This window comes from Salmo salar, chromosome ssa18, assembly GCF_905237065.1.
Source record: "Salmo salar chromosome ssa18, Ssal_v3.1, whole genome shotgun sequence".
In the NCBI taxonomy this organism is placed as follows: domain Eukaryota; kingdom Metazoa; phylum Chordata; class Actinopteri; order Salmoniformes; family Salmonidae; genus Salmo; species Salmo salar.
The window spans coordinates 65621860-65648173 of NC_059459.1; the positions used below are offsets into that span (position 1 = coordinate 65621860).

The window sequence follows — 26314 nt, forward strand, 5'->3', positions numbered from 1 at the left end:
TTTGGGGATTAAGAAGATTACATTTAGTTACATTTAAAGATGTTTTTAAAGCACAACACTACTTCTTGAGACACACAATTTCCATCTCATCTACTGTTCCTCTGAGGAGTAAATGAGAGCTCTCATATAGGCTCATGGCCCTGGCGTAGTCAGTGTCTAGGTCCAATATAGAATATATTGTGCTTTCATCTGTCAGCATGATGTTTGTTAGCTAGGCATTGCCCAATTGTAAACGAACCAGCTGTATGTTCATATCATATCCCTTCTGTTTGATCTCCGTTTTGGCTCACTTCACTGTACTCCTGTCCATTCGGTTTGAACCTGGCTATTTCAACCAGAGACGCTGGAAAACGTGTAGCAAGACAGCATTTTCCCCAGTGGTGTGGTACCACCACGATACTTTCCATACGATACTAACAATATGCTGGCCACTATTGATAGTGTGCAAAAAGAAATCTACAAAAACACACTTTAGCGTGGAGCCTACAGTTATCAGGTTAATATCTCTTTACGAATGACATTTTCTTAAAGGGGCAAAGTCTTATTTTGAGACGTAAAACAAATATTCTCAAAATGGCATACTTTATAAACAAAAATGAATGCAGTTAATGCAATGTAATTCTAAAGAATAGATCAATGACTTACTTTGATTAATTATATTAGACAGCTGTTTAATACATATCACAATAACCAAATAAAGCATGTTTATAATCTCTGCATATAGAGAGAAAGCATGTCAACCTATAGGCCCTGCATGACCCCAATGAAGTTAAACACTAAACCAAGTCTGGACCAGTAGAAATTCTGTTCGGGCCAGTTGATTTTTGGCCAACTGGGCCAGTGAGAAAAAAAGTTAGTGTTGAACCCTGTCATAGCCTATGAATAGGACCCAGAGTTTTACCATACCAGGTTATGAGATCAGGAAAAACTCCAGGCCCTCGAAAAGACACATACACATTTTTTGCCACACCACTTTTTAACCTGTGGTGGCCACCTCTGATTTCTACCAGGGGCCTGTTAAGCCTGGGTTGGCTTGGATAGAACCCTTCCATAGCCTGGACCGCAGTACATAGTTCTGGTGTGATTCGCACTGGGCCTCTCCGTTCTCTCCTCTCTGCCATCCATATGGAGCATTGCCACACAGTTCTTGTTCCTTACAGGAGCAGTGAACAGCCCTTGGCAGAGAAGCCTCCATTTTGTGATTTGATTTGGAGAGTGAATGACCAGTAAACTGAAACACTTCCATTTCTATTGGATTAGAGCTGGTCGCTGCAGTGTCTCCTTTTCATTGCTACTTGTTTTTAGTGCTTGTAGAGGATTAATTATGTCGGGGGGGGTTTACTGGAGTAGTGTGAAGATTGAACTCCATGTTGTTGGAAAGCTTTTGCTATCATGCTTGTCCTTTGGTTTGATGTTGATATGGTATGGAAAGGATTTTGGGGGACATTCTCTTTGATTGATGTCAAAACATTTTTTTTTTTATATGAAATAAACTAAAGAATATCAACATCAATGGGTTGAAATTGAAAGCCCAAAAAATCCACCATTTAAATCAGCACTCTATAATGTATAAATACAACATTAACCGAAGCTCCCCATTTTCTATTTTTATCTGTTTGGCTACTCTGTATTCATACAATAAGTGATGATTAGCTGTCATATTTCCCGTTATTACTTCTCCTCCTCTCCATCTCTACTGTTTCTGTTGAGTTAAACCCAGCAAACAGGGGACGTCCTGAGGACATTCTGCGATGTTCCCATTAGGTCCCTTAAGGGTTTTCAGCGTGATGTTATCCCTCTGACGTTCTGAGAACATTCTAAAAACGTTGTGTGATGGTTCCAAGAGAACGTTCTTTCGATGACCTTTGTCTAGTTCCCTGTAAGTTCCCAGGACACTAGTTATTTTTAATATATTTTTATAAGGACCATGTCAGGACCTTTTTAGGGTGTTCTCAGGATGATCATTTTACTAGTCCTTAGGACGTCATGTGATGAACCTAGGGGAATGTTCTCTGGGGGACCTTTGTCTAGTTCCCTGTAAGTTCCCAGGACGTCACCGAGGACCATGACAGGACCTTTTTAGGATGCTCTCAGGACGTTCATTTTACGAGTCCTTAGGACATCTTGTCTTCCAATAAGCTTTCCTCTCATTCCCCACCAATACTTAGCTAAGTGTGTGCATGCCTGCCTGGCGGGGGTGTGTGTGTTGACACACGTGCATGTACGCCCTGTGTGTGTGTGTGTGTGTGTGTGTGTGAGTGTCCTGCATATGTGTGAACACCCTGTCTATGTCTCTATGTGCGTCCTTGAAGTGAGTAAAGTGAGTGTACCGTGCGCATGTTGTGCGGGGAGTGCTCTGGCGTGTTTCCAGTGGGAGAGATTGATGGGACATTAAAGCGAAGGACGCGTCACGCACCTGTGCTCCTGTAGTGCAGGGGGACCAACACACAGGTAGACAGGATGCTGCAGTCAGCAAGGTACCCCAGACACACACACACACACACACACACACACACACACACACACACACACACACACACACACACACACACACACACACACACACACACACACACACACACACACACACACACACACACACACACACACACACACTTACAGACTTCAAGTATTAATAAGACACATACACCCACACCACACACTTGTTCTCACATCTCTCAAAAGGTGGCTAACCCACCAGAAATTCACACACGCAGACATCCACAAAGGACACCCTCACACACACCTATTGTACACCGCTGCACACACACACACAAGGTACATGTATCTGCACCCATGGACCTGCACGCAGATCAGCGTCCCCATAATGCATGATGCTCTGCTACATCACCATCACAACACTACCCTGTCTTATCAGGACATCACAACACTACCCTGTCTTATCAGGACCTCACCATCACAACACTACCCTGTCTTATCAGGACCTCACCATCACAACACTACCCTGTCTTATCAGGACCTCACCATCACAACACTACCCTGTCTTATCAGGACCTCACCATCACAACACTACCCTGTCTTATCAGGACATCACCATCACAACACTACCCTGTCTTATCAGGACCTCACCATCACAACACTACTCTGTCTTATCAGGACATCACCATCACAACACTACCCTGTCTTATCAGGACATCACCATCACAACACTACCCTGTTTTATCAGGACCTCACCATCACAACACTACCCTGTCTTATCAGGACATCACCATCAGGGAGCCTCTTTACTGCACTAAACACCCTGTTATTCTAAATTCTACCACTCTATGCTTTACTTAAGCTACTAATGGGTTGGTTGGGGGACACCCACACATAGTACTGCTCTTCCGGATGTCATTTTCATAATGAACAGTGTGCTGGCTGGCTGAACGGCAGGATAAAGTGAATTGTTTTAATGTGTTTCATGTACTCATTATGGAAGGCATTGAATGTTTTAATGTAGTTCATGTACTCAGTATGGAAGGCATTGAAAATTTGCCTGTGTTTCATGTACTCAGTATGGAAGGCATTGACAATTTGCCTGTGTTTCATGTACTCAGTATGGAAGGCATTGAATATTTCACTGTGTTTCATGTTCTCATATGTCAAAACATGGCTTTAAGTGGCCAGTAGTATACATGTTTTAGTGTAGCGTGTGTGTACAGAGTACACAGTGCATTCGAAAATTATTCAGACCCCTTGACTTTTTCCACACTTTGTTACATTACAGCCTTATTCTAAAATGTATTAAATAGTTTTTTTCTTAATCAATCTACACCCAATATCCCATAATGACAAAGCAAAAACAGGTTTTTATACTTTTTTGCAAAAGTATTAAAAATAAAGAACTGAAATATACATTTATATAAGTATTCAGACCCTTTACTCAGTACTTTGTTGAAGCACATTTGGCAGCAATTACAGCCTCGAGTCTTTTTGGGGATGGCTCTTCAAGCTTGGCACACCAGTATTTGGGGAGTTTCTCACATTCTTCTCTGCAGATCCTCTCAAGCTTTGACAGGTTAGATGGGAAACATCGCTGCACAGCTATTTTCAGGTCTCTCCAGAGATGTTCGATTGGGTTCAAGTCTGGACTCTGGCTTGGCCACTCAAGGACATTCAGAGACTTGTCCGGAAGCCACTCCTGCATTGTCCAGTTGGAAAGAGAACCTTCGCCCCAGTCTGAGGTGCTGAGCGCTCTGGAGCAGGTTTTCATCAAGGATCTCTTTGTGCTTTGCTCCTTTCATCTTTCCCTCGATCCTGACTAGTCTCCCTGTCCTTGCAGCTGAAAAACATCCCAACAGGATGATGCTGCCAACACCATGCTTCACCGAAGGGATGGTGCCAGGTTTCCTCCAGACGTGACGCTTGGCATTCAGGTCAAAGAGTTCAATCTTGGTTTCATCAGACCAGAGAATCTTGTTTCTCATGGTCTGAGTCCTTTAGGTGCGTTTTGGCAAACTCCAAGCCGCCTGTCATGTTCATTTTACTGAGGTATGGCTTCCGTCTGGCCACTCTACCATAAAGGAGTGATTGGTGGAGTGCTGCAGAGATGGTTGTCCTTCTGGAAGGTTCTCCCATCTCTACAGAGGAACTCTGGAGCTCTGTCAGAGGGAGCATTGGGTTTTTGGTGGCCAGCTCTAGGAAGACTCTTTGTGGTTCCAAACTTCTTCCATGATGGTGGCCACTGTGTTCTTGGTGACCTTCAATGCTGCAGAATTGTTTTGGTACCATTCCCCAGATCTGTGCCTCAACACAATCCTGTCTCAGAGCTCTACGGATATTTCCTTCAACCTCATAGCTTGGTTTTTGCTCTAACATGCACTGTCAACTGTGGGACCTTATACAGACAGGTGTGTGCCTTTCCGAATCATGTCCAATCAATTGAATTTACCACAGGTGGACTTCAAGTTGTAGAGAGAGAGGTGGCATAGGGTGCCATTCCATTATCGGTTTTGTCTTTCACCCCTCGTTGTTGCACCCTAATCACTCCGTGATCAAAGCAAATTAACCACACACCCAGCTCTGACATACATACGTACACTGGCTGGGGGAGAGGAGAGGGGGAGAAGAGGGAGGATAGGAGTTTGGGGGATAGAGAGGAGGGGTGATTTAATGAGAGGTTGTGTGACCGGTGGTGTGACAGCGGTCGGGGACACTGTTGACAGAGCTGACAGAGACATCACACTCTGCACGCATGGCCACGAGGGGTGTAGCGGTGTGTGTGTACATGTGTATGTATGTGCGTGTGTGTGTTTTTGTCTGCATGCATGGTGTGTGTGCAGCCAGCAGTAAAAATACTTTAAAGTACTACCTAAGTAGTTTTTTGGGGGTATCTGTATGGGGTCAATTTCACGCCATATGTATTGAATTCAAAATAAAATACAATTGTGAACTTGGTACATAAAGTTGAGAATGTAAACATTATATTTTCGAGGACGGGTGAAATATGGATGTTGAAATCAAAAACCAAACAATTGAAAGCAAAATGTATAGAATTGTAAACAAAAATAAGACATCAAAACCCCCAAACTTGTAAGCAAATAATTTTTAAGTGAGAGCAAACCAGTTAGCAGGAGCGAACCAGTTACCAACACCTGCTCCGAACGTTGTGCAACAGGTAATTCATATGTTTCCCTAAGTATTTATTGATTGAGTTAAGATGAATGGTCACTCCAAAACTAGCGGACTGGCAGTGAAAGCAAAGAAACAGAAATCGAAAGCAAAGATACGAGTAGCATAACCAAAAGGTAGTACATGCAGGTAAGAGAGTAGGCAAATGTATTCAATAGGATTAGTTGCTGGGAACGTTTAAGCAAAAACTATTTTTGCATTCATTTTCAAATAGTTTTTTTTAATAATTTGTCAGAGTGTTGCTCACGCTTTAAAATTAGTTGCTTTCAAGTTTTTTGGTTTTGATATCTTATTTTTGTTTACATTTCTATACATTTTGCTTTCAATTGTTTGGTTTTTGATTTCAACATCCATTATTTCACCTGTCCTCGAAAATAAAGTCTTTACATTCTCAACTTTATTTTTCATGTTCACGATTCATTTTATTTTGAATTCAATACATATGGCGTGAAATTGACCCCATATATCTGTACTTTGCTATTTATAATTTTGACAACTTTTACTACATTCCTAAAGAAAATGCACTTTTTACTCCATACATTTCCATCCAAAAGTACTTGTTACGTTTTTGAATGCTTAGCAGGACAGGAAATGGTCCAATTCACGCACTTCAAGAGAACATTCCTGGTCATCCCTACTTCCTCTGATCTGGCAGACTCACTGAACACCAATGCTTCATTTGTAAATGACGTCTGATACTTAAATATATTTAAAAGTAGTATTTTACTGGGTGACTTTCACTTTTACTTGAGTCATTTTCTATTAAGGTATCTTTACTTGTCTGACAATTGAGTACTTTTTTCACCACTGGCAGCCAGGTTGCTCAAGATTGACTTCGAAATTGGACATCTGTCCATGTCCTGAGGAAGTCGGGAGATGCTTTCAAAACTGGCCACTAATCTCATGACTCAGGATCCGAAGGTGTTCAATCTCAGTGGTAGACACGTGTTTTTTTTTTTACCTTATCCCAAACCATAGCCCTTAACACTCATACCCTTATACAGGTAAAAAAAAATGACAGATGACTTGGGCACTGATAAGCGCCTAAATTGGAAGTCAGTGGCTGTACAGTAACATGCTACAAATGAGGTCAGCGCTCAGGCTCTCGTCTTCACACCACTGTGCGGGTTTTGACTGACAGCCGTTCTGAACTTGAGCACCGCGCGCAACCAGAAGTTGCCCACATCCCCCCTATAAAAGGCAGTAATGCTGTAAATTAAGAAGACTCTATTTTTTTTCTAAAGATGAGACGTTGAGGGTGATAGTAAACACCGCTTTGATGTCTTACTGTACAAGCAAGCCAAACACCAAGCAGTCCATATGTGCACTTCACACTTCCATATCATAAAACTCATGTCATATACAGTGTCAGTGTTTATGATCACTATGTTTGATGTACAGTTAGAAGATGACATGGCGTCACAGCCTGGGTTGTTCTGAACAGACTGAGCCTGTGCTTGTGCACCTGAATTACTCATGACTCCTTTCTATGCACACCAAAATGACAATCTGTTTCTGTGAATTGCCCTGTGAAAGCCTAATACTTTAAGATCATATTTTATAACGTAGCTAGTCATGTTGGCAATAAAACAAGCTTTCAAATGATGCCCAACTGACCCAGATTGCGATGTATAATGTGCTGTTATTAGATTGCATAAACAACAACAGTAATTGTGTTATGGTGGGGATGCAGGGTTGTGTTCCAAACAAAACAACTGTAAGTGTGCTTGCTCTAGTTCCTCAACAGCACAGCTAGGAGAGCAATAACAAAGTAGTATAGTTGAAGACTCTTCTTTGAGTCATAAAAGTGCCTTGAAATTATTTAAGAACTGTGCACACTTTGGAGAAGTGTGTGTCACTTTGAGACACTAGTCGTCTCACTTAAACCCTTGTCATTTTTTTGTCTTATGTTGCACCTACCCCACATTTCTCATGCTCTGTGGAGTGAATGTATCCAGAGCATTTTCAGATTTCGTTATAAACAAATGCGGTGAAAAGTACAGTAAATGTAAAATGCACATATAATCAACAGTCTAATGTTTGGATTCAATCCTGAGTCAGGTGAACCGTTGTCTCCTCAACTTTGGTCTAATCCTTTTTCCATCATCTCCAAACTGTTCCCTTTCAATTGCTACCATGATTTTGCACACGCCTTTCATATTTTTTCTGTAAGAAACATTTAAATTATTCCTATCCATATAGGCCAAATCCCACAAGTGTAAAGGGTTAACCCTTTACATTAAAACCTACCCCAACCAGAAACCGTGGATAGATGCACGCAAAAAATGAAAGCGTGAACCACAGCATTTAACCAGGGCAAGAAGACTGGGAATATGGAAGAATACAAACAGTGTAGTCAGGGGCGGAAATCACGGGGGGGACGGGGGGGACATGACCCCCCCATCCTGGGAAAAATATGATTTGTACCCCCCAATATATCACTGAAACATAACTATGTAATTTAAATAATATTAATAATATGCAATGAAAGCAATTGTGCTGATTATAGACACTTAATAGCGCATTTTTAAGTTTCAAAAGATTGCGACCCCCCCACCCTTTGCCTCACAATGGTTTGATCCACTGCCAGTTCCTTAGCTTGCGAGGTAACGTAGAGGTCGTATCTACTGTCTGAAAGGCACTCAATGCACGTAACTGACGTGAGGTTAATCCAGTCAATCGCGCACACACACTAGCTGAATATGCAGAGCTAGTGCTCAAATATTAACTATTAAGCTAGCTAGTACCTATTCCATTTATGTGGCCTCGTCAAAGATGGAATCTTTGCTATCGTCAGTTTATTCCAAGATCAGCATGCATGTAAGTTAGTGCTTCAAAGTCCCTGTGATAAGGTTAGCGATAAACTGAACAGAACTACACTCTCTTCTACCATTGTTTTAAATATATTTAATGGTCTCGTTGCAAAAGCTAAATTGTCGCAAGGGAACTTTTATTTATATATTTTATTTCACCTTTATTTAACCCGAGTAGCAAAGATTATAGCAAACACCACTGAATTGGTGCTTGCTTGCTTTGCAAATTCAGCTATTGTTGGAAGCCAAACGATTAAAATTACAAAAGGTTGCAGCATATGTTGTGTAAATGGTGAACTCATACAGCTGTCAACTCTTGTCACTGCAATCCGTTTCACATTTGCTAGCTACCTTTTAGATCGAAGCCCATATAGAATGATAGAAGATAAGATGATAGAAGCCCATCTCCTACTGTAAATAACCTACATATTGTGTGTGTGTAGCCAACCAGGTAGAAAAATGGCAGAAAAAAGACGGACATCAGAGTATTTTTCAGTACACCAAAACGCAAAGTAAGAACCCTAGTAGCCTAATATCTCAAAGACTAGTTGATAAAATGTTAATAAGAAAGAAATGAAATTCTAATGGAAATGTTTCACAATGATGTCATTAGGCAGAGCAGGCAACAGATGGCACACAGACAGCAGAGTTGGGGACAGATATGCAGGGACAGACTGGCAGAGACAGGGAGTCTCAGGTAAGTTTGTTGAGTCTTTGTTTGGCAACATTATGAAAGGTTCTCAATTTTTTTTACTTGTAAAATAGGAACATAATTGGAAAATGCCATGGATACCCCCACTCCCAACTTAAACTGGTGACTGAACTAAGATTTGTTAAAGGCAATGGTATTGCTGTTGTGATTAGTTGTGTAGTTTTGGGTACCGGTAGTTAGGAGTACGGCAAACACCTTATTTCTTTGGTTCCTCAATATACATTTACCATATTAAACGTAGGCTATGTGTTACAGCACTACTTTTGGTGTCCCCCTCAGGAATTGCTCTTGAGAAAATGTAATGTAATTGTCCCCTCCAAAGTTGATATCAGATTTTCGCCCGAGTGTAGTTATTCCCTCCGCAAGGCAATCAAGCAGACTAAACACCAGTATAGGGACAAAGTTGAGTCCCAGTTCAATGGCTCAGACACAAGACATATGTGGAAAACCAGCCACATTGCAGACGTCTTGCTTCCAGACAGGCTGAACCCCTTCTTCGCTCGCTTTGAGGATAATACTTAATAATAATCCTTCTAACCCCCCCCCTTAAAATATTTAGATGCACTATTGTAAAGTGGTTGTTCCACTGGATATCATAAGGTGAATGCACCATTTTGTAAGTCGCTCTGGATAAGAGCGTCTGCTAAATGACTTAAATGTAAATGTAAATGTAATACAGTGCCACCGAAGCAACCCACTATCAAGGACTGTGGGATCTCCTTCTCCATGGCCGACGTGAGTAAGACATTTAAGCATGTTAACCCTCACAAGGCTGCCGGCCCAGACAGTATCCCAAGCCACATCCTCAGAGAATGCGCAGACCAGTTGGCTGGTGTGTTAACAGATATATTCAATCTCTCCATATCCCAGTCTGTTGTCCCCAATTACATTTTACACATTTAGCAGACGCTCTTATCCAGAGCGACTTACAGTAGTGAATGCATACATTTTTTTCTCCGTACTGGTCCCCCGTGGGAATCGAACCCACAACCCTAGCGTTGCAAACACCATGCTCTACCAACTGAGCCACACGGGACCACTTGCGTCAAGATGGCCACCATTGCTTTCTTAGGTACAGGGACAAAGGTAATTGAACTAAATGACTATCGCCCCGTAGACCTCTGTCATCATGAAGTGCTTTGAGAGACTAGTCAAGGATCATATCACCAACACCCTACCTGATACCCTAGACCCACTTCAATTTGCTCACCGCCCCAGTAGATCCGCAGATGACGCCATCACCACCATACTGCACACTGCCTTATCCCACCTGGACAAGATGCATACCTATGTAAGAATGCTGTTCATTGACAGTAGCTCAGCCTTCAACACCATAGTACCCTCCAAACTCATCATCAAGCTCGAGGCCCTGGGTCTGAACCCCACCCTGTGCAACTGGGTCCTGGACTTTCTGACAGGTCCCCAGGTGGTGAAGGTAGGAAACAACACCTCTTCGCTGATCCTCGTGACACTGGGGCCCCACAAGGGTGCGTGCTCAGCCCCCTCCTGTACTTCCTGTTGACTGCGTGGCCAAGCGCGCCTCCAACTCAATCATCAAGTTTGCAGACGACACAACAGTAGTAGGCTTGATTACCAACAACGATGAGACAGCCTACAGGGAGGAGGTGAGGGCTCTAGGAGTGTGGTGCCAGGAAAATAACCTCTCACTCAACGTCAACAAAACTAAGGAGATGATCGTGGACAGGAAACAGCAGAGGGAGCACCCCCTAACCACATCGATGCGACCGCAGTGGAGTAGGTGGAAAGCTTCAAGTTCCTGTGCGTACACATCACTGACAAACTGAAATGGTCCACCCACACAGACAGTGTGGTGAAGAAGGTACAACAGGCTAAAGAAATTTGGCTTGTCACCTAAAACCCTCACAAACTTTTACAGATGCACAATTGAGAGCATCCTGTCGGGCTGTATCACCGCCTGATACAGCAACTGCACCGCCCAGCACTGCAAAGCTCTCCAGAGGGTGGTGCGGTCTGCCCAACGCATTACCGGAGGCAAACTTCCCACCCTCCAGGACACCTACAGCACCCGATGTCACAGGAAGGCCAAAAAGATCATCAAGGACAACAACCACCCGAGCCACTGCCTGTTCACCCCGCTATCATCCAGAAGGCGAGGTCAGTACAGGTGCATCAAACCTGGGACCAAGACAATGAAAAACAGCTTATATCTCAAGACCGTCAGACTGCTAAACAGCCATCACTAGCACATCAGAGGCGGCTGCGTATTGACATAGATTAGGAATCACTGGCCACTTTTAGAAATGGATCACTAGCCACTTTAATATTTTTTCCGTATCGAACATTACTCATCTCATATGTATAAACTGGACTCCACACTATTCCACGGTATCTTAGTCACTTTTAAATTGTGTTTACATATTGCATCACCCATTTCATATGAATGTACTGTATTGTATGCAGCTTCTTTAAAATTTGACGTTTGGAGACATGTGGCTAATGGTCAGAATCTGATGTCAAATTGGTAAAACCATCAGATCTTGCTGGTGTTTGAATGCGTGCGTGCGTGCGTGCGTGCGTGTGTGAGTGAGTGAGTGAGTGAGTGAGTGAGCGAGTGAGTGAGTGAGGATGGCTAGGAGGTGTGTGTGTACCGTATCTCCATGTCATCCACGTACAGCTGTGTTTGCATACCATCAGGCAAATTGATTGCATAGAAAATGCTAACGTGTTCATTCCTCTCCCCGTGCATGTTAATACAGTCATTAGAAGTATGACCACTGATTAAAGGGACCATGCTTAGGGAAATTCAAGTCTTCTCCTCGCCACTCATTTTTGACATTGAGACAAGCAGCGGGAGTAGAAGATGCTGCCTCAGCAGAAACAACACATCATCTGTTCCCTGCATCAAGTCATGCACAATGAGCGAGAAGGAGGCGGCTGCATCCTGTACATGGCAAGACAGAGGATGAATATGTTGTGTGTGTGCGAGTGGTGTCAGAGTGTGTGTGAGTGTTTGTGCCACCTGTATAAGTTACAGATGGTGTTACAGGTTAATTACGACTCACACCTGAGGTGGTCTACATACTGATACCAGTGGTATAGCTGTCACAGATTGTGCGTTTGTGTGTGTGCGTTCCATCGTGCATGTGTACACGTGTTTGTGTGTGTGTGTGTTCTCCCTCTGTGCTCCTTCTTTGAAGGTCATCTGAAGCACGGTTGTTCCGATCCCGAATAGACTGCCCCTCTCTGTCCCGCTTTGGTACCATGGCACTCTCACGAATCCCCCCACACCACACACTAACACACACACACTAACACACACACACACACACACACACACACACACACACACACACACACACCCCACCTCCCCAAAGTCATCACCCATAGATGCCTGTGGATGATGACATCCATCTCAAAAAACAAATGGCTTTTTCACCACCACGAATCAATAAGGTAGCACCTTGAACGTTTACAGTCATTGATCATTATGGAGGCCAAATGTTATCTACAACGAATTTATACCAGGCTCCATTTTCACATCTGCCCCATTGGTACTAAACTGGAGGTGAGTAGTGAAAAACAATGGAGCCCAACAGAAGACTGGAAAATGTACGGCCATCTTGGCGGTGGTGTGAATAACAGAATATAAATGGCTGTCACAAGCTCACAGCCTTTTATAGATCTGCAACCACTTGGAAACAATAATGCAATGAAATAATTGAAAATGTTCAGTGGTATGTAACAGTTTAATTTGCTGTGGTTTATTGCAGTAGTTTTATTTATGTATTTCATACGCTAAGCTACTAATGGGAAAGCAATATTCAGATGGATGAACCCAATGGATTATCTTCACAGACTTGCAGTGTGTGTGTGTGTGTGTGTGTGTGTGTGTGTGTATGCACTTGCGTATGTACAACACTGTCTACTGAGGGAGGGAGGGAGGGAGGGAGGGAGGGAGGGAGGGAGGGAGGGAGGGAGGGAGGGAGGGAGGAGGGAGGGAGGGAGGGAGGGGTAACCGCTCAATTTGAGGGCTTTATTGGCATGGGAAACATATGTTTACATTGCCAAAGCAAGTGAAATAGATAAGAAACAAAATTGAAATAAACAATACAAAATGAACAGTAAACATTACACCCACAAAGGTTCCAAAATAATAAAGACATTTCAAATGTCATATTATGTGCAAATAATGTGCAAAAAGTACAAAAGGGAAAATAAATAAACCTAAATATAGGTTGTATTTACAATGGTGTTTGTTCTTCACTGGTTGCCCTTTTCTTGAGGCAACAGGTCACAAATCTTGCTGCTGTGATTGCACACTGTAGTATTTCACCCAATAGATATGGGAATTTATCAAAATTGGGTTTGTTTTCGAATTCTTTGTGGGTCTGTGTCTCTAATATGGTCATACATTTGGCAGGAGGTTAGGAAGTGCAGTTCGGTTTCCACCTCATTTTGTGGGCAGTGTGCACATAGCCTGTCTTTTCTTGAGAGCCATGTCTGCCTACGGCGGCTTCTCTCAATAGCAAGGCTATGCTCACTGACTCTGTACATAGTCAAAGGTTTCCTTAAGTTTGGGTCAGTCACAGTGGTCAGGTATTCTGCTACTGTGTTCTCTCTATCTCTCTAAATTGTGCAGGGCTGAATGGTTGCTCTCCACACTGAGCACAGTGTTGTTGATGAAATCAGTTTGTGTGTGTGTGTGTGTGTTTGTTTGAGATTGATAAATCAGTGTGTTAATGAGCAGTGCTGATGGGGCCTGATGAATCACACCACAACGATGAGCTGCTCATTGTCACACACACTCACACTTCAGCAAAGGGTTGTAATTTACTCAGGCCTTATCGAAGGGTGAATCTGTGGATTTATAGTAGTAGTAGGGCCCTTTCCTTTCCCGATATCTCTAGCCACGGCAGCATCGCTCGCACACACACACACACACACACACACACACACACACACACACACACACACACACACACACACACACACACACACACACACACACACACACACACACACACACACACACGCAGTCAGGCATGCCCCAACCCGTGCACACTAGATGTGTGTCCCTGACCTGATATGCAGTAGAAGTGTTACTGTATTCTGTTTGGTAAACAGCATTTATATGTCCTTCTCAAACACACACACACACACACCTATAAATCATCCCATTCCTTCTCAAACACACACACACACACAATTCCAGCGTGGTGATTCCTCCTCTCTGTGGTTGCAGAGGGGCAGGCTGACCTTGTTAACAGCTGACTGGGCTGTAGTGGAGGGTGAGGCCGTCATTAGTATGGGTTATTACCAGCCACCCGGTGAGTGAGTAGAGATGGGGTCTGAAGGAGGGGGGTGGGGAGGAGAAGGAGGAAGGGAGGAGGCAGGGTCAGTCAGGGACACGCACGTCAGATCGTCATCTGTCACTGACACACAGGTAAGCAGCGATTGCAGACGATACACACATGCATCTCATCCAGGCAGGCGCACACACACAGAAATGGACACAAGCAACCTGAATGTTCATGCAGGAGAGCTCGCTCACACACGCTCACACACACACCTGTACATAAACACATGGAACCTGAACTACTAGCTTAGGAAATAGTGGGGCGTGAGTAGGAACGGTTATGAGTAAGTACGTATACTGTATATTGTATGACCACACGCACCAAGGAACACGTGGAGCACTCACAGAGAGATACACCGACACACTAAAACAAATTGACCCATATCACCACACCACCAACATAAACAAAACAGCATACACCAACTAGAAGATCACACATTGCAATACCACACGTTTGAACTGTCACCGTATTTGATACAGGCATTAACATTACATAGTTGACCTCACACTCCATCCCTCTCTCCATCCCAGTCCTCTCTGTCCCTCTCTCTGTCCCTCTCTCCGTCCCTCTCTCCATCCCAGTCCTCTCTGTCCCTCTCTCTGTCCCTCTAACAATACCTCTCTCCATCTCAGTCCTCTCCGTCCCTCTCTCCATCCTAGTCCTCTCTGTCCCTCTCTCTGTCCCTCTAACATTCCCTCTCTCCATCCCAGTCCTTTCTCCGTCCCTCTCTCCATCCCTCTCTCCATCCCAGTCCTCTCTGTCCCTCTCTCTGTCCCTCTCTCCATCCCAGTCCTTTCCCTGTCCCTCTCTCCACGGACATGGCAAAATGCTCAACCGTTTATGGTTTAAGAATTGCTGCCACTCCAATCTGTCCCCTATACAAATTGATGGGGCACTATAATCACACCTCAAAGTATGTCAATGAGCCAGAAACAACAATACCTTACACCCACTACGGTCAAAAGGTTTTTGGCGATACAAAGATACGATACGGTATTCTGTGGGTGGAATTACAGTACCATTCGAAATACAGCAATTCTTTCACCATCCGCAACATTTTCCCACAATGCTCCATAATTTACAGTATGCTGCAGTAAAACTGTTGATAATACCCAAAATTACCATATCAATTATAGTTTTCTGTTACTGTGTGCACACAGGCAGAGGCACCAGAGACGGAAAAACACACAATCAGGAACACCTACACGGCCATGGGTCACCGATTCTCTCTCTCTCTCTCTCTCTCTCTCTCTCTCTCTCTCTCTCTCTCTCTCTCTCTCTCTCTCTCTCTCTCTCTCTCTCTCTCTCTCTCTCTCTCTCTCTCTCTCTCTCTCTCTCTCTCTCTCTCTCTCTCTCTCGACAGGCAATATTCCCACAATGACAGGGGCAAGCTATGTCTAATCCATACTAATATGTAGTGAATGCCGGAATCGTGGAGAAGCCATAGAACGCAAAAGGGGCTTGTATTACCATAATAAAACAATCAGACTGTAGCGACCGCTGGTGCAACCCATTAGAAAAGGAATGAGGCTTCAAACAACGGCCGGCCATTAGGGCCTGGCCTGATATCTATTTTCACCGGGGCGTACGTGTGCGGCGTGCGTGCGTGCACGAACGTGAGTCTCGCCGTATTTTTCCACCGGTAATTACAGTGCATTGCATGGTGGCCGCGGCGGCAGATGCTGTGTTCAGGGGTAAGGTTTCCACGGTGATCACCCTGACGAACTTGGCACAGGAAGGTAATAAATATAGCGGATCGACCAGCGGAATGAGGACCGCCGCAGCTACTGGCCACGCCCAGTTTGACCAATGGCTACTGGGGTCTGGAGAGGGGAGTGGTTACCTGGTATTAGGTTTCATATAATATTCATGTATGACTTACAAACCTGCGACGTACATGTTTTGCGTAAGGGTGGTGCTGGGAATCGAAGCCACTTATCCTGCTGTTGCAAGCACCATGCTCTACAAACTGAGCTACGTTTATAGATATAGAACCTTTACACAATATTTATAGGACGTCGACACACCATTCATAGAACGTTCACTACACACAACAGTCCGTCCATAATAGAGAGAAACCTCTGGAAGCATCTAACTAAGTGAGCCTTCAATTCTTCAATTCTGAGTGAGTCTTCACACAACATGCCTGAAATCATACTTTGAAATAAATGACTAAATAGAACATGGTATACAGAGAGAAAAAAGGCTAATATAAACTGGGGGGTTCGAGCCCTGAGTGCTGATTGGCTGACAGCCGGGGTAAATCCGACCGTATACCACGGGTATGACACACTTATTTTTACTACTCTAATTACGTTGGTAACCAGTTTATAATAGCAATAATGCACCTCAGGCGTTTGTGATATGGGTCATTCTTGGGCTGCGGTAATATTAGATTTTTTTTTTTTTTTTTACTAGAATAACTGAACACCCCACAACATTAAGTACATATTAAACCGTCAAGAAAACATATTTTCCCACCTCAGGCATTAAAGCCCTTTTATTACTATACTTTATTACTATACTTGTGACGGGGTTGAGTTTTTTTGGTTCAAAATGGCCTCTGCTCCTCATGTGGTGAAGGACAGGAGATGCATGAATGAATAGATTGTATATTTTTATGGGTTAAAGTATTATTTCATGTAACGAGGTTGAGTTGGTCAGCTCGACGATCCCCACCTGACTTTAAAAAAACAACAAAATACAGATATAAAAGAATGTGATTACTTGCCTGTTTCTATACCATGCAGTTGAAAATTGTTGAATGATGTTACATAATTACATTATAGAATTCTTAGTGCCAGTTAAAAAATATGCTTTTTTTTATAATAAAGTTTAAATTAATGCTATATTTATTTCAATTCATTATACTGGACATTTCAATTCATATTCAAAAACTTTTAACATTTCATTTTGGTGACCCAATACTGGAAATATAATATAAAAATATTACCTGAGCCCAAGAATGACCCAAACATGGCCAATATACCACGGCTAATGGCTGTGTCCTGGCACCACGCGTTGCGTAGTGCGTAAGAACAGCCCTTAGCTGTGGTAAATTGGCCATATACCACACCTCCATGGGCCTTGTTGCTTAAATATACTCTAAAAGGTGACAGTATAGTCCAAAATGATTTCAATATTTTGACACACGGCACATACACTGACTACTCTAAACAGCTAGTTCCAAATGTGAAGAGCACAGAGATACGTGTGAATATAAACACAAAAGCAGGATGTCCCATATATGTCATTGTTCTACATTAAGAACAGTTTGTCTTCTCAGATGTCATAGCCAGCCCACTGTCTCACACTAGCTCATAGAAATACTGTTGCCACCATTAAACTTCATTTTGGTCCATTTACTTATGAGATCATAAAACCGCAGCAGCCACCGTGACCAAGACCCCTCAAAGCAGTCTGGGAATATGCCTCCTCAAGTCTAGTTTAATTCCACTAACCAGAAGTGTATTGTGATGGATTTAGTCTGACCAGCTTAATGTGTCACTGGGTTAATTACGTAAAACACACACACACACACAGGGTTTTAAATAACACAAGCGAACACGCACGCACGTGCGCACACGCACACATGCACACACACACACCAGTTGCCTCGTAAATGAAGGTATTGATGTTTTTATACAGTGCTAAATCACTACGACACGCCAAGTTCTTTCTATCGCCGCAAATGACCCGGACCTGTCTGCTGGTCGGTCCGCTGTGCTGACATGTAACACAATAATCAGACCCATTACAGACAGAGAAGGGGGCAGTTGTGTGGTTAATTCTCTATAATGTATGGTAGGACTATTGTTTAAAGTGTGCTGTAATAGGGGAACGGATGAAGCAGATGTAGAACGTTTTGTTAGAGAAACAAAATCTACTGTTATTGTATTGTCAGTATTGAGTAGATCGAATGCTTTTTATTTTCAACACAACCAGTACATACAAATCCTAATTCTCCCTCGTTTCCATTTAGGTGATAATGCAACAGATATTCAGGCCATTCGCCTGAAAACAACAGGGCTTATGCTAACTGCACCGCTGGGTCACATCTCAACACACGCTCAACTTATATGTCTGCTCAGTAACAAGTAGATAAAGAAGCTTTGAGCTTCATGACAATCATGTAAACTGTCAATATGGATTTGTGGGGTCATGTATGGGTACAGACTGTATATGATGAAATAAACCAGACCAATAATACCTTCACAACTCTCAGGAGTTTTAAGTAATACGTGAAAGAAAGAGAGTAATAGACAAGTATATACTCACATAAATGAAAGCGAAAATAAGGTACCAGTATGAAGTTTGGACACGCCTACTCATTGAAGGGTTTTTCTTTATTTTTCCTATTTTATACATAGTCGAATAATGTTAAAGACATCACAACTATGAAATAACACATATGGAATCATGTAGTAAGCAAAAACGTGTTCAACAAATCCAAATATATTTTAGATTTGAGATTCTTCAAAGTAGCCACCCTTTGCCTTGATGACAGCTTTGCACACTCTTGGCATTCTCTCAACCAGCTTCACCTGGAATGCTTTTCCAACAGTCTTGAAGTAGTTCCCACATATGCTGAGCACTTTTTGGCTGCTTTTTCTTCACTCTGCGGTCCAACTCATCCCAAACCATCTCAATTGGGTTGAGGTCGGTGACTGTGGAGGCCAGGTCATTTGATGCAGCACTCCATCACTCTCCTTCTTGATCAAATAGCCCTTACACAGCCTGGAGGTGTGTTGGGTCATTGTCCTGTTGAAAAACAAATGGTAATCCAACTAAGCCCAAATCAGATGGGATGGTGTGTCGCTGCAGAATTATGTGGTAGCCATGCTGGTTAAGTGTGCCTTGAATTCTAAATAAATCACTGACAGTGTCACCAGCAAAGCACACCCACATCATCACACAACTTCCATGCTTCACGGTGGGAACCACACGTGGATTTCATCCTATCACCTACTCTGCGTCTCACAAAGACACGGCGGTAGGAACCAAAAATCAAACATTTTGACTCATCAGACCAAAGGACAGATTTCTACTGGTCTAATGTCCATTGCTAGTGTTTCTTGGAGCAAGCAAGTCTCTTCTTATTATTGGTGTCCTTTAGTAGTGTTTTCTTTGCAGCAATTCGACCTTGAAGGCCTTATTCACGCAGTCTCCTCTGAACAGTTGATGTTGTGATATGTCTGTTACTTGAACTCCGTGAAGCATTTATTTGGGCTGCAATTTCTGAGGCTGGTAACTCTAATCAGCTAATCCTCTGCAGCAGAGGTAACTCTGGGTCTTACATTCCTGTGGCGGACCTCATGAGAGCCAGTTTCATTATAGCGATTTATGTTTTTTCCAAATGTACTTGAAGGAACTTTGAAAACTCTTGAAATGTTCTGTATTGACTGACCTTCATGCTTAAATTAATGATGATCTATCTCTTTGCTTATTTGAGCTGTTCTTGCCATAATATGGACTTAGTCTTTTACCAAATAGGGCTATCTTCTGTATACCAGCCCTACCTTTTCACAACACGACTGATTGGCTCAAACGCATTAAGCAGGAAAAAAATTCCACAAATTAACTTTTAACAAGGCACACCTGTTAATTGAAATGCATTCCAGGTGACTACCTCATGAAGCTGGTTGACAAAATACCACGAGTGTGCAAAGCTGTCATCAAGGCAAAGGGTGCCTACTTTGAAGAATCTCAAATATGAAATATATTTGCATTTGTTTAACACTTTTTTGGTGATGATGATTCAATGTGTGTTATTTCATAGTTTTGATGTCTTCACTATTATTCTACAATATAGAAAATAGTAAAAATAAAGAAAAACCCTTGAATGAATAGGTGTGTCCAAACTTTTGACTGGTACTGTATATTTTGACTCACCCGGTTTTTTTTCTAACTTTCGCCCTCGATTGCCACATAGTCGGACTTTTGATATGAGTAATAATATTTGTTTCTGGCACAGGGACTTGTTGGCCTTGGGGCACGGCTTCCTCTTGTTGGCCACCTGCCGGTTGGCCTGGGGGTCCTTCACCTCCCGCCGCTGGCGGATCAATGAGCTGGCGAGAGCCGCCATATTGCCGCCCGCTCCTGTTCTTCACCCGGTTGTGGTCGGGGGGAACCGTGGGCCGCCCCCCTGCCCTTTCACCCAGGGCGACGGCGCACCGCCGGGGGAGATTACCCAGAATCCTTGAGAAAACTTTCCTAGATTGACATAGAAATGTCAATATGTTATGTCAACAATATCTGGAGGAATATAGTAGCAGAGTGGGGATCACTAGGGGATTCTTGCTGGTGAATGGAGGGAGGAGACCACCACGGCAGAGAGAGTGGTGGAGAAAGGGCTGATGGACAGATGGAGTGGTGGAGTCCTTGTCAAAGGCCCACCCAAAGTTGTTGGATGTTGGCTAGTTGAGGTTTGGTTAGATGCAATGTGTTGTTCCAGTCACTGGGGGTTTAGCTGTTGTTGTTCTCCTTTAGGCTGTTGCCTGCTATTGCACTTGTTGTTGTTTACGTTGTTGTCACTGTCCCTCCGTCACCATGGCAGCAGGACAATATAAAACTCATGGTGTCATTTTCAGGTACACAGTTATCAGTGGGTGAGAAGAGCTACTACGCCAGTGTCCCTCTGTGTGCGTCCCAGGTTGGGTGCTCCGTCCTGGGCCACAGGCCCTCCCCACGGCCCCCTCCTCTCCCTGCAGCTCCAGCTAACTTTGACACAGCTCCTTCAGGATAGGAAAAAATTGGCCTGACGACCGAATCATATCAAAACAGAGATAAGTCTCAAAGTCCTTATAGCCTCCAGTCCTGCTGCTAACACACACGCTTCAATTCAGTCAGGAGGTGGAGAAACAAGTGATCGTTGAAATAAGAACAAACAAAAATATATATAAATGACACAACCTTTCAGACATCCACCATGCAGCTCCTCCTTTCTTCACCTGATCCTTATTAACATCCCTCCATCAAAAAAGAGAAAAAACTAAAATTACAAGAGAAAAAGAAAGAATTCAAAACCGGACCGTCCGACCTGAGATATCGGCTCTGAAAAAAAGAGGAATGAGGATGACGGGTGGACGGACGGATGGACAGACGGAGAGCTGGATCTTCCCTTCCTTTCAAGCTCTCCTGGCATAACCCCCTTTTCACCTACCCCCCGAGAGAGAGGGGGAAGACAGAGAGAGAGAGCGAGAGAGAGAGAGAAAAAGAGCGAGAGAGAGAGAGAGAGAGAGAGAGAGAGAGAGAGAGAGAGAGAAAACAGAGAGAAACATTTTTTAATCCCAGCAGTTCCCACAAACAGAGGTGACATTCATGAATGAGGAAGCAAGAGAGAGACTTAGGGAAAGGGAACTCATGCAGTGTGCCTGCCTATCCTCCCCTCGGATCTCCAACTCCAACATCACTACAGTTGAGTATCCTTCACACAAACGAGGGGCAGAGAAGTATGAATGAATGAATGGAGGGATGAAGGGAGAAAGGTGACAGGTAGCTGTTGTCTCTTACTGTGCTGTGGCTGTAGCCGCGGATCATCGGCGGGGGGCTGGTCGGTAGGTGACAGTGGTCCGGTGCCTTAGAGTCCCCCTGTCCTCTCTCCTCTCTCTCTCTCTTTCACTGCTGCTTCAAAAGGCACCAGTGCCTGCCTCCCTGGATGCCTTCCCTACTCCCTCTGTGTGAGAGAAAGAGAGAATGTGTGTATGTCTCTTGATCTCCCGATCAAAGCAACTCTCAGTTTCATTGCATGCATGTGTGTGTGTGTGTGTGTGTGTGTGTGTGTGTGTGTGTGTGTGTGTGTGTGTGTGTGTGTGTGTGTGTGTGTGTGTGTGTGTGTGTGTGTGTGCACGTGTGGAGAGACAGTGTGTGTGTGACTCTCTCTCTCTCATCCCTTGCTCACAGTGCATTACAGAGCCAGCAGCGGCAACATGCTTTACATGCTCTCTCCCTCCCTCCCTCTCTCTCAATTGTGTTCTCTATTTCCCTAAGCCCTCCCTCTTGCTATCCTTCTCCCTCCCTTTTCTCCTCCCTCTGTCACTCCGATCCCTCCTTCTCTGTCTATTATTCAAAATCCCTCCTTCCCTCCTTCTTCCTCGTCTCTCATTCCTCCCTTCCTCTCCTCCTCTCTCTCCCCATCGCTCCTCTCTCCCGGTACAGCGGTATAGCCCAGCCCCACCCTCTCTATGATGTTGGCTTAAAGAGACAAACAGAGAGTAGATGTCAGTGGCTGTAGTCTCCCTCTACACTGCTCAATATGACAAGGACATAGGAATAGACAGACAAACAGAGAGACACACTGAATCAGACAGGACAACGTCTCTTAGACGTCACTTATACAACGTCATAGACAGACTTACATTCAGTATGCAGATGAATAATCAAACTTCTGAATATACACTCTCACATACACACAGGCACATTCACACACACACATCCTATCTGTCTCTCTCTTTCACTTTCTCTTCGCAATTAAAATAATTTTATAGAATGTTTGAACATTTTTGTGCCCTTTTCAATTTTTTGGTATATGATAATTTCTGTCTTTCATAGTCCAAAACAAGCACTAGGCATTAGCATCAACTATGTTATTCTACAAACTCTATTATTAGTAAGGACCCATGCTATGGACTATTCAACGCCGGTCTGAGCAATCGGAATCCACGCTTCAAGATTGTTTTGATAACACGGACTGGGATATGTTCCGGGTAGCCTCAGAGGATAATATTGCCGAATACGCTGATTCGGTGAGTGAGTTTATAAAGAAATGTATAGGAGATGTTGTACACACTTTGACTATTAAAACCTACCCTAACCAGAAACAGTGGATCGATGGCAGCATTCGAGAAAAACTGAAAGTGCGTACCACCGCATTTAACCATGGCAAGGCGACTGGGAATATGGCAGAATACAAACAGAGTAGTCATTCCCTCCGCAAGGCAATCAAACAAGCAAAATGTCAGTATAGAGACAAAGTGGAGTCGCAATTCAACTCTCACGTCCTGACCATTGAGAGCTCGTATTTTTCTATGGTAGAGTAGGTCAGAGCGTGACTGGGGGGTTTTGTCTAGTTACATTTTTCTATGTTATGTTCTAGTTTATTTTTCTATGTTGAGGTTTTCGTATGATTCCCAATTAGGGGCAGCTGGTCATCGTTGTCTCTAATTGGGGATCATACTTAAGTAGTTGTTTTTCCCACTTGTGTTTGTGGGAGATTATTTTGAGTTAGTGATTGTTGCACCTTTTTGTCATGGTTTGTTGTTTGTTTATAGTTTTTGTTTGTTTGGCTAAGTTTCACTTTCAAATAAAAGATGTGGAACGATATTCACGCTGCGCCTTGGTCCGTTCCTACACACAGTCGTGACATCAACAGCTCAGACACGAGATGTATGTGGCAGGGTCTACAGACAATCACGGACCACAAAAGGAAAACCAGCCACATCGCGGACGTCTTGCTTCCAGACAAACTAAACACCTTCTTTAACCTCTGAGGATAATACAGTGCCACCGATGAGGCCCGCTACCAAGGACTGTGGGCTCTCCATCTCCGTGGCTGACGTGAGTAAGACATTTAAACATGTTAACCCTCGCAAGGCCAGACGGCATTCCTAGCCATGTCCTCAGAGCATGTGCAGACCAGCTGGCTGGTGTGTTTACGGACATAATCAATCTCTCCCTATCCCAGTCTGCTGTCCCCACTTGCTTCAAGATGGCAACCATTGTTCCTGTACCCAAGAATGCAAAGGTAACAGAACGAAATCACCCTGAGGCATTCACTTCTGTCATCATGAAGTGTTTTGAGAGACTAGTCAAGGACCATATCACCTCCACCTTACCTGTCACCCTAGACCCACTTCAATTTGCTTACCTCCCCAATAGATCCACAGACAATGCAATTGCCATCACACTGCACACTGCCCTGTCTTATCTGGACAAGAGGAATACCTATGTAAGAATGCTGTTCATTGACTATAGCTCAGTATTCAACACCATAGTACCCTCCAAACTCACCATTAAGCTCGGGGCCCTGGGTCTGAACCCCGCCCTGTGCAACTGGGTCCTAGACTTCCTGACAGGCTGCCCCCAGGTGGTGAAGGTAGGAAACAACATCTCCACTTCGCTGATCCTCAGCACTGGGGTCCCACAAGGGTGCATGCTCAGCCCTCTCCTGTATTCCCTGTTCACCCATGACTGCATGGCCATGCACACCTCCAACTGAATCATCAAGTTTGCAGATGACACAACAGTAGTAGGCTTGATTACCAACAATGACGAGACAACCACAGGGAGGAGGTGCGGGCTCTCAGAGTGTGGTGTCAGGAAAACAACCTCTCACTCAATGTCAACAAAACAAAGGAGATGATCATGGACTTCAGGAAACAGCAGAGGGAGCACCCCCCTATACACATCGACGGGACAGCAGTAGAAAAGGTGGAAAGTTTTATGTTCCTCGGCGTGCATATCACTGACAAACTGAAATGGTCCACCCACACAGACAGTGTGGTGAAGAAGATGCAACAGCGCCTCTTCAACCTCAGGAGGCTGAAGAAATTTGACGTGTCACCTAAAACCCTCACAAATGTTTACAGATGCACAATTGAGAGCATTCTGTCGGGCTGTATCACCGCCTGGTACAGCAACTGCCCTCAACCGCAAGGCTGTCCAGAGGGTAGTGAGGTCTGCACAACCCATCACCGGGGGCAAACTACCTGCCCTCCAGGACATTTACAGCACCTGATGTCACAGGAAGGCCAAAAAGATCATCAAGGACAACAACCACCCAAGCCACTGCCTGTTCACCCCACTACCATCAAGAAAGCGAGATCAGTACAGGTGCATCAAAGCTGGGTCTGAGTGACTGAAAAACAGCTTATATCGCAAGGCCATCGGACTGTTAAACAGCCATCACTAGCACAGAGAGGTTGCTGCCTATATACAGACTTGAAATCATAGGCCACTTTAATAAATGGACACTAGTCACTTTAATAATGCCACTTTAGTAATGTTACATATCTTGCATTACTCATCTCATATGTATATACTGTATTTTATACTATCTATTCTATCTTAGCCTATGCCGCTCTGACATTGCTCATCCATATATTTATATTTATATATTTGTATTCCATTCCTTTACTTAGATGTATGTGTATTAGGTATTTGTTGTGGAATTGTTAGATATTACTTGTTAGATATTGCTGCACTGTCGGAACTAGAAGCACAAGCATTTCGCTACACTCGCAATAACATCTGCTAACCATGTGTATGTGACCAATCAAATTTGATTTGATTTGGATCAAACTGAAACTTTTTCACCTTGGTCACAAGATATTGACGACAAACTCTCTCTGGTGTTATGTCTCCAATACAAATTCAGCTTTTCTGTCTGTTGTTACATAGTAATAGCAATTTCACAATGCCTATATTATAAAGAAATAAACCCTGGACTGGATCCCCAGAGGTGTGTGAAAGGAATGGAATCCTTTTCACCTGCTTTTCTCTTTTACTTTACAACACCGTCAGGGTTCCCTCTCTCCCTCCTTTTTACTCTCGAGTTAGCTTAGCTCTCCTCACACCACAGTGCTTCAGCCAAGCACAGTGGCTCCATCTCCATTATGGGGAAAGCTCCATCGGATCAAAAGGACTCCATTTCTCAGAGCTCCACAATGCGGAAACTGGAGTGGGAAGAGACACAGACACAGGAGATTTGTGACGAAGACATCAGTCGGTCCAGACAAGCCAAGACATGGTACAGAGTGCCAGGAAGGAGAGGGAGGGAGAAGGGAAAGGGAGAGAGAAAGAAAAAGAGAGAGAGAGAG

General features: G+C 43.7%; 1 protein-coding gene across 1 annotated transcript in view; it reads right to left on the minus strand.

Moving 5' to 3' along the window:
* The window catches only part of LOC106577695 (fibroblast growth factor 11-like), a 116745-nt gene extending 94497 nt beyond the window's left edge, over window positions 1–22248 (minus strand). Inside the window, exons 1-2 of the mRNA XM_014156024.2 lie at window positions 22011–22248; window positions 20391–21656 (exon numbers count right to left, since the gene is read on the minus strand). Of these exons, the coding sequence (XP_014011499.1) occupies window positions 20391–20583 (193 nt within the window). The 5' untranslated portion in view covers window positions 20584–21656; window positions 22011–22248. The remainder of the gene's footprint in view (window positions 1–20390; window positions 21657–22010) is intronic.
* Window positions 22249–26314: the final 4066 nt, after the last annotated feature.